The 10,000-nt window shown below is 36.9% G+C and overlaps 1 protein-coding gene across 1 annotated transcript in view; it reads right to left on the minus strand.

The window, feature by feature from the left end:
* The window catches only part of LOC135216680 (lachesin-like), a gene marked incomplete at its 5' end in the record, with an annotated part of 248,004 nt that overhangs the window by 1,155 nt on the left and 236,849 nt on the right, over positions 1-10,000 (minus strand). The window contains 1 exon segment of the mRNA XM_064252081.1: positions 1-152. This exon segment is cut by the window's left edge and continues 1,155 nt beyond it. Coding sequence (XP_064108151.1) covers positions 67-152 — 86 coding nt within the window.

Here is a 10,000-nt window from a genome sequence, read left to right on the forward strand (position 1 = left end):
TTCAAATGTATGAAATGTAACAATGGTCGATGTCCCCTCTTCGATTCACTTAGGGCCTCAGGTCCTTCATCTGGTGATTTGGGAATAGTACAGGGCAGAGAGCAGCGCCAAGGTGAGCACGGGCAGCCCACGGACCGGAGTCACGCTCACACCTGAAATGAATCCAAATTTCAATGTTTTAGTATTTGAATACGAATGCTGGAATAGAGCTCATTGCAATTAATTCCCCCTGTGCCACTGAATCAATGAAAGCCAGAAGTTAATTAAGCCTTTTTCGAAAAATGACGGGGGAGGGGGAGGTGACTCGTTGGAGGTGCAAGAGGGTAGCATGGAAAAATAATTTGTCTTGTAGATAGAATGAGGATCGTATAAACGGAACAGGAACACACACATACACATATATATATATATATATATATATATATATATATATATATATATATATAAATATATATATATATATATCAGCTGGCTAAGCTTGCTCGCATTGTCTAGCACCTAAAGACATTTCAGGATAAACAAGGTGCTCATGTATCCAGCTTCGTCGATAAATGAAAGGTCAGAGTTCAGTGTGGAATTCATGCAAAAGGAAATTTACAGACGGAACTCTCTCTCTGTCTTTATACAAAACGAATTTATTTTAGTACTGAGGTATAATTCAGGAATGGTATATTGTGGAAACAATGCGACGGATTCCTTCTTATTTACTTGGTTATATCTTTTTACGGAAATCAAATACAAGACAACGATTTACATAGTCAACTAATTAGTTTATTGTATTCCACCCATAAAATTGCTTAATTGCAAAAAAATTACCCCACTTTATTTCTCAATATATAATTGTTTTGATCCAGTATATTTTTTAAGTTTAACAAGGTTATATAAGGAATGTATATATACACACACACACACACACACACACATATATATATATAATATATATATAGATATATATATATATATATATATATATATAAATACACGTACATATATATATATATATATATATATATATATATATATATATATAATATATATATATATATAAGCTGATTCGATACAGTTTTGGAAATGTCTTTCTGTGATTTTTTGAAATCCCCCTTACTGTCGCCCGCAATGCAGATTTGGTCAAGACGAGTGCCCTGCACAGTCAGCTCCGTCGGCAGCCGCAAGAACGTGTGTCGCCATTTAGTGGTATTAGCAGTCTAACCTGACGTCCGGCTGTGCGCTTGCATAGTTAGTGTAATGATAACAATTAAAGGCCACCTGTGTAGCTAAGAAGAATACACCGACGCTAAACGATTCATCGAGTCCTACATCGCATACGTGTTAACTTCTCTCTTTCTCCTGTTTTTCCTTCATATACCGTACCCACAAATGACAGAAATCAGGTTATCTATAAAACACACCACACCACACACACACACACATCACACACACACACACCAATATATATATATATATATATATCTATATATATATATATATACATAATATGTAAAATGAGGGACAGGGACAATTATACACACATACACACACACACACACACACACACACACACTAGATATATATATATATATATATATATATATATATATATATATATATATATATATATAAATATATATATATATATATTATATAGTAAAATATGAACAATAGGTAATCTTACAAGAGTATATCTAGATCTATAATATATATATATATATTATATATTATTATAAATCAATATCTAAATAATTATATTTATTAATTACACCCACACACACACCCACACGACAATCCACATATATAATACTATTCATTATATATAGTATATCTAATATATTAATATAATATAGACTATAACATATGTAGGTGTGGCAGTAAGTCTCTATTGATGACCCAAGAAGGGTGGAAATTAAACTATTCCCTGGTATTTTTTTACCTCATTAACTCCCGTCTGGCGACTCGTCGGTGGTCAGATGTTCTTGGACACCTGCTTGAGAAGCGGCCTAAGGATTAGTTCGTCGATGTCATCCGATTTCCAGTGTCCTCCTAACAGGTTCATATTGTTGGTTTGATTGATGATAGCAGATATGGACAGCTACTTCTGAAACCAGCTCTGCCCTACTCCAGTTCATAGTATGTCCTTTGTCCCTAATACGTAGGAAAATCGCCGTGTTCTCTGACGTGATGCATATCGCACTGATCTTTTGTGTTTTGCTAATCTTTGTGAGATGGATCTACCGGTTTCTCCAACGTTAATCTCATCAGAGAACTAGGGGATCTCCTTATATATTAGGGACAAATGCCATACTATGAACTGGAGTAGGGCGGAGCTGGTTTTCAAAAGTAGCTGTCTGCACAAAAGGAAAATGCTGGAATCTGCTATCATCAATCAAACCAACAATATGAACCTGTTAGGAGGACACTTGAAATCAGATGACATCGACGGACTAATCCTTAGGCAGCTCCTCGAGCAGGTGTCCAAGAACATCCGACCACCGGACGAGTAGCCAGACAGGAGTTAATGAGGCCAAAAATCACAAGGGAACAGTTTAATTTCCACCCTTCCTGGGTCACCAACAGAGACTTACTGCCACATCTACATATGTTTTGTGTGTATGCTCTTGTAAGACGTCTTATGACCATACTTTACCAGTGATCAGGAGAAGAGAAGGAAGTGCTCAAAATATATGGTTGCAACATTAAAATAGTTTATAGTGTCCTTTTATCTACATATATATATATATATATATATATATATATATATATATATATATATATATATATATATATATATATATATATAATCTCTTTAACCTACGAACATCGCTTAATATCCATTTATGCTAATTTGGGGATATCCCTGGGGGGAATTATCATCTGAGGGGAATTATAAGTGACAGATAGATCGGTACCAAAGGGTCTCGAACACTTGACAGAGTACCTTCTAACGACTCCACTTACCTCTCTTCATGGCTATGTGGGTAGACCGTCGAGGAGTCGTAGGAAAATATTGTGTTGAGTGTTCAACCCTTCGGCACAATCCATCTGTCACTTGTAATTCCCTTTCGTTGATAATTTCCCGCTGGGAATATTCCTGAAGTAGTGTGATTTGGATATTAAACGACATTTGTTACTTAATGATTGTATGTATATCACGCGATGTGATAAAAATTCACATATATTATGAGTGTCCACTCTGGATCCTCTTTTCTTTTCTGTTCTTCAGCCAAACATAAAGTTTTGAGGGAACAAGTTTGAACTAATAACATAAAATTCAAACTGTGAAGAGGAACAGGGAGAAGTAGAGTAAGTAAGGACCCAGTCAAGAATTTCTCTTCTACGTTGCAAGCGGATTAAGGGCCCCTTGAGAGCATTTTGACTTAACAGATTTTTTCCTTTTGTATTCTTACACTACACGAAGATGGAAAACATCCTGATGGCCTTCTCCCCTTGATATTTGTATGATGATTTATGAGGTGTCATCTCCTCATTAAAGTTAGCTACTGACCGATGTCAAATCTCGGCACAGGTAACTCACACTTCAGTAACCCTTTTCCATTGTAGTATGGTCCCCAACGTAATATATCAAAAGCCATTATTAAATTGGGAAATTCCTGCCAAGTCGTGAAAATTCACACATCTCATGGGGAGGTCTCCCTAGCTTAACTGACCTTATCCCACTCCATTGTCATTTGACCCTGATGTCCCAACTCTATGTTCCTAACTACTCTGCCAGCGTTCAAATGTCTTTCAGGTTCCCCTTGGAAGATTAGCATCGGAGATGGAAGATTGAGACGAATCGCCCCCTCAAGGAACTCGATCGTGTTTTGAGAACAATAATCTCCAGTTTGGACAGGATGGTTCTAGTTATCAAATTAGGGTATATATACAGCCTGTCCAAGCCTATCAAGTTGCACTTGTCCTCACACTTTGCACTAGCCTGTAGTTCATGGCAAGTCGACCTAGCCAGTGATGGAAGGTCTTTCACCTCGCTGCAGTTCGCCTACCTGGAAGCTGTCCCGTACCTGATCACTCAGCCCGCTGCTTTCCTCAACCATAGGCTTGAAGCTGGCAATGGATGATACTTTCACGTAACCTCAACTGTACATGGAGACTGCCTGTGAGTCATCCTGACAGTCCCCTACCTGCTTGGTTCTTGATTTCCTTTAGTGAAGCCCTGCAAGTGACCCACGTACTTTGGCCAACGCCCTGGTACAACCCCTCACCCCTTCATGCCATGGATTTAAGGTAAATGAAAGCAAACATTTGTTCTGTCGGCCCTTCACCCTCTGTTGCTAACAATCATTCCTATTTTATGCTGTAGTTTCTCCTGTGATTCTCATGCCTAGAATTCCCGTCACCCAATGATACCCAGTGAGTGTTTTAAGCATGAATGGCGATATCAATGATCATACTCTGCTACTTTAAATGGAATTATACTCAATGCTGACTGCACCAAAAATGAAATTTTATGTGAGTTTTCCCTTCCTACCCGATGGCAATTTTCGTAAAAACTGCATTTCCCTAATTCAGAAAAAGTTTCGTGCTTTAAATGTGACACGATGGTAATTTTCGTAAAAACTGCATTTCCCTTATTCAGAAAAAATTTCCTGCTTTAAATGTGAAATTAATACCAAGGAATCCTTTAACCATTGGTTATTTTTTTACAGCAAGGGTCGTCTCAGCCCCCCTATTCACATTCAACATTGTATATAAATATACAATGGGATGTAAGAGGAGGTTGTTGAGGGTACGAATTAACTCCCATAGAGGCCTAAGCTACCATACAGGATGGAAGTTATTGAATCCAGAGGCCTGTAACATCAGAAACATGCTATACGATGCAAAACCAACATCAGAAATTAAGATTTTTCAATACTAAGCTGGGTCTCCAACTATCCTAGAGTCTATTATCATAAAGAGAACTGTTCCCTAGTTAAATACTCAATTGTCGTCAACTCAGTTATATGTTGCTTGGTGAGTGTGTTCCATTGGCCCATATTTTTTGCAGTCCCTTTTTTGTTTTGTTTTAAGTGCATTTATATACCTTTTAAATTTTATATATATGATATTATACACACACACACACACACACACACACACACACACACACACACACATATATATATTATATATAATTATTATAGATATTATCTCTATATAGAATATATATATATATGTATATCTTAAAGGCACGGTAGTAAGTTGTTAATCTCAGCTCTTTCCAGTTAGAGACAAGTCAGTTAGAGACAAGCGCTGGATTCCTCGACTGGAAAGATGACCAATGCACTTCGAGGTCGATGACGCCACGATCACAAGCTTCGAGCATAAAGTACCCGTGTTTGCTGGGTGAAACATAGGGTGTATCTGTGTGTGTTCGTAACTAACGGTATATGACTTTTATTATGGGAGGATAAGTGCTAAGAGGGAGGACTCACTGATCGCTTGTGATAGAGTGTGGAACACGCCTGGAAGAGGTGTTGCGAGGTGTTGCAGACCCATCGAATAAGGTAACATAAGAAAGACCTTTGAAAAGGTTAACCTTTGAAGTGATAATTATTGTGTTGGAGAAAGAGAAGTGTGGTGCGGTACACATTCTTTTTGATTAACTTTCATGGTTAAAATGGTGTAATAATTGTGGTCTCTTTATTTAAGATGGGTTCAAAGTCACCATATAGAAAAATGGATTCTCTAAGACTTCTATTGACTTATTAAAATGTTATGGTTAGTCGGACATAATGAGATAAGAGGGGGTACTTACTTAAATATGATTTTGAGAGGAAACGCTAGTTTAAAAATTTTTTGGGGGTCAGAGTTAATTCATTTTATTCCATTTTAATGTTAGCTAATTTGGGAAATAAAAAGTATAATTTTTTAACTACCGGAGCTTGTGTGGCTAGTTTGCTTTTCAGCCAACTCCCCAGAATGATCTGCAACGAACAAGGTAATTTCAGTTGCCTATGGGAGTTTATTTCATTTTGTTAAAACGAGTGTCATTTGATCTTAAAACCCGTTCAAGAGATTGGTGACAGTGGTAAAAAGGTTCATTAATGCCATAGGTAGCGCCTCCGAAGAGACTATATAGATTAGGCATATTTTGGGGAGAGTGTTTGTAATTATGTATGAGGCAACTTGTTTTATTGCTGACTTAGGCGAAAGTACTTATACTCTGTTTTTTTCCATCTGTCCATCCGCCAGTGGTGTTTGCGCATGGTAACACTGCGTCCCGGGCTTTAAATAATATCCTATTTCGTATATTAACGGATTAATTTGTATACAGTAAATTATTAAAACACTTTTAAGTTGCAAATGTACACCCAGGCATCCTTTTATTTACCTAAAGCTTACACATAGCGCAACTATTTAAAGCCCGGGACGCAGTGTTACCATGCGCGACTACCACAGGCGGATGGAGAGATGGAAAAAAACAGAGTATAGTGCGGCGCTGCGGGCAGTCTTCCTAGCAGTGGTTTAGTGTAAACACGTATTTCTGTGTTCAGGGGGGTGGTGAAGTGTATTTATAGCGTAATGGAAATGAATTACGTGCGGTTGCAATGTGTGGACGGGTATCGACTCCGTATATATATATATAATATAATACATATATATACTATATATATATATATATATATATATATATATATATATATTATATTATATATATATATATATATATTATATATATATATATATATATATATAATATACATATACATAATTTAATGGCATTTTTTGTCGATACTATCTTTTTATCAAGACTTTGAATCAGTCTATACTACTTCTTTTTCTCTTCAGGCAAGCTTCTCAGGAATAAAGAAAAATTATTCAAGATTCATTTGATCTATTTTCTTTTTCTAGTCGATGGACCATTTCCGCACCTCTCGGCAGCATCTTCAGGACTGGATTATAAACTGACATGCAAGGTTGTTATTACCGCATGCAGAAGTTTGAATTTTAACCATGATGTCATTGGGGTGCTGAATTATATGGTCAGCGGGTCTCATTTTGTCACTGGTGGTATGGGTGGCAGTATGGGCATTCCTGGTGTTCTTTAAGAAGTGTCCTATGATGCAGCTTACAGCCAAGGGCATGGGCAAGGGTGTGATTCATGTTTCTGGCCAATAGTGTTGATTTGCTTTATTGTTGGTAGCTATGTCTAGGAGGATTCTGTCGCTCTTGTATTCCTTCAGATTCTCATGGTTGTCCAGTTGTTTCCTTGAAGAAGGGAGGATGAAGTCCATGTTACTCTGTATATTTAATTCAGGCCATTGTTGACTTATACTCACAGCTTCTGCTGTTTGTAATCTGTGGAACGAGGCTTCTCTGTGCTCAATCTCTGTGCTTTTTGCGTAGTGTTGAAATATTGTCCCCTAGTTGCAGTGAGCTTGCAATTGCCTGTGTAGAGTTGTAGTGGTGTGATCTATTTAGTAACTGCTAAGGGCTCAACATGTCCCTTCAGTACATTTAAATTTGCATACTAGGTTGGTCGACTCCCACACCTCTCTACAGGGGGCTGTGCTGTTTCACATCACAAGGGTGCTGACTAGGTTCAGATGGCTGAAGACACGTAACAAATGCTCTTGTTAGGATTTGTAATTGTCGTAACGCTGGTGATTGAAGAGACAATAAGAATTTTAGGTGTATGGCACTATTTTGAATACTACTGCCAAAAGTGCACAATAAGAGTGTGACTGATGAAGAAAAACATAAGACAAAGAAAATTACAGCGACAGAACGCCCTGGTTTCAGGGTGTACTGATCAAGTGTTTGCTATGAAACATATGTGAGAAGTTTTGCTAGTAAAGTAAAAAAAAAGCAAAAAAACAAAAAACATACAAAAAAACAAAACAAAAAACAAACTGCTTTTAGCATAATAAACCACAAAAAGCTTGTGATGGAATGTAAAATTAGATATACTGAGTGAATAAAGTTTTGATGATGAAAGTGAAGACTTACAATATGTATAAGGGAGAGGGATTGGTTTGGTATACAATGGAGATATCTCCAAGCTGGTTAATATCTTTAATGATGGAGATATGCCAGAAATCAGGGAAAGGATATAGAATTGAAGTTCAAAGTTTTGGGATAAGGATGGAGGTAATGAATATTGTGGAATGGCTGGTTCTTGTAGATAATACAACCCTGATGTAGTATAATAAAGAGAAAATGCTACAACCTGTAAGAGATTGACTGTTAAGAAGAGGAAAAGGTTGAAAATGTATATGAAGAAGATTAAGAGGGTAATACCAACCTGGAAAGAGGAGCAGTGAATGTTAAGATGGATGGTGGAAGAATGGAAGTGGTTGATTTACGTATAAGTATCTGAGGATAACAGATAATGGCTGGAGGAGACAGGAAGTGACTTGAAGGATTGGCGAAGAAATGAAGGAAGTATTATGCTAAAGATATGGAAGAGAATTTGATTGTTATGGAGAATGAGGTTGAAATGTATGAAGGCACTGTTGAGCCAAATGTAGGTTCAAGTTGTTGTCATGCATTGTTCACAAAGTTTATTTAATATAAGCACCATAAGAGTGTGAAATACGGAGGTAAGTATTGGTGGTATAAATTCATTCATACATATCTTATCGCACCATTGTTCTACCCATTGGAGTGCTGTGTTGTTTTCTGTTCTTAGATCCATGCCTTCGATGGTAGGGGCTTGGCGGGAAATTATCATGCGTTCATAGAGTTTGTAGGTGATGCAAAGTAAGGATATTGGTCAGTAGCTCTTAGGAGAGCTTGGATCTTTACCATGCTTGAGAAGCGCCACAACTCTTGCTCTTCTCCATATCCTTGGGATTCGGTATGTTAATGCACATTTGTTGAAACGAGCAAGGAGACAAGTCCTAGCCTTGTCTCCGAAATGCATACTCATCTCGACCGCAATTCCGTCTAGACCAGCAGCTTTCCCTGACTTCATGTATTCCATAGCTGATTGTAATTCGTTCATGGTAAACGGTTCAAATATATCACTCGACTCTCTTTCTTCTTGAAATATAGGTGTGCCTTCTGTTCTGTTTTAATCATATTTTGACAATTGTAATTTTCTATCCTTTAATTTTCGTCTTTTGTCTGAGTCATTGTAATGCTTCTAAATTTGTTTGCCTTTTTAGCTTTGAAAATGGGACTTGTTGTCCAGAAACGTCGCCAATCATAATAAACCAATCTAATTTCGACATGCCTGACTTTCTTTGACTTCGATATATGTGTATACATATACTATATATATATATATATATATATATATATATATATATATATATATTTATATATATTATTATATATTGCTACTGTCAAATGCATATTTCCCCTCTTTGACTGTATAAAGTATTGTGTATAAGATTGTGCAACATTTTTTTTAGATTCCTAGATAGCTTGGAGATAGGATGTTTTAAATGTGTGCTCAGATTTTGCATAACATATTATTAATAGAATAATATATAACGTAGAATGTAGTAAGAGAGAGAATATCTTTGTCCGTTCAAAGCTAGAGTTTTTTCAAAATCTGTCAACACGTTTGATAAGCGAGCTCGAGTCTTCATTGTGTTGGGATTCTGTCATCATGTATGATAATGGACTTCTGCTTCGACCGATCGAGTCGAGTACGTGTTTTTTTTTAACAGACTGGTCTCATACGCGTATGTCTTTGTGAAAGCCATGTGCAGATTACACATTTTGTATGTAAAGTTGCGTAAGATTTCGAAGCTTCTAGAAAGAATTGTTGCCCAAAACGTTTTGTGTCATCTCCTGTCCAGCTTCCGTAAAGGGAGAAGTTTTTCATTCGGGCGTAGATTCTCAAAGCGATCACATCTCTCTCTCTCTCTCTCTCTCTCTCCCTCTCTCTCCATCGCATAGCACTTTTGATTTTAAAGTAACGTAACGATTTCGTACTTATTAAATGGTCACTCGTAACTTGTAAATTTCAAATTTTCTATTTCTTAGAGTTTATTTAGTGTTAAATAGTGTTTTTTTGTGGAATCTGAACAAACATTGTTGTTGTAACGGC

The sequence above is a fragment of the Macrobrachium nipponense genome, chromosome 19, assembly GCF_015104395.2.
Source record: "Macrobrachium nipponense isolate FS-2020 chromosome 19, ASM1510439v2, whole genome shotgun sequence".
Taxonomy (NCBI): domain Eukaryota; kingdom Metazoa; phylum Arthropoda; class Malacostraca; order Decapoda; family Palaemonidae; genus Macrobrachium; species Macrobrachium nipponense.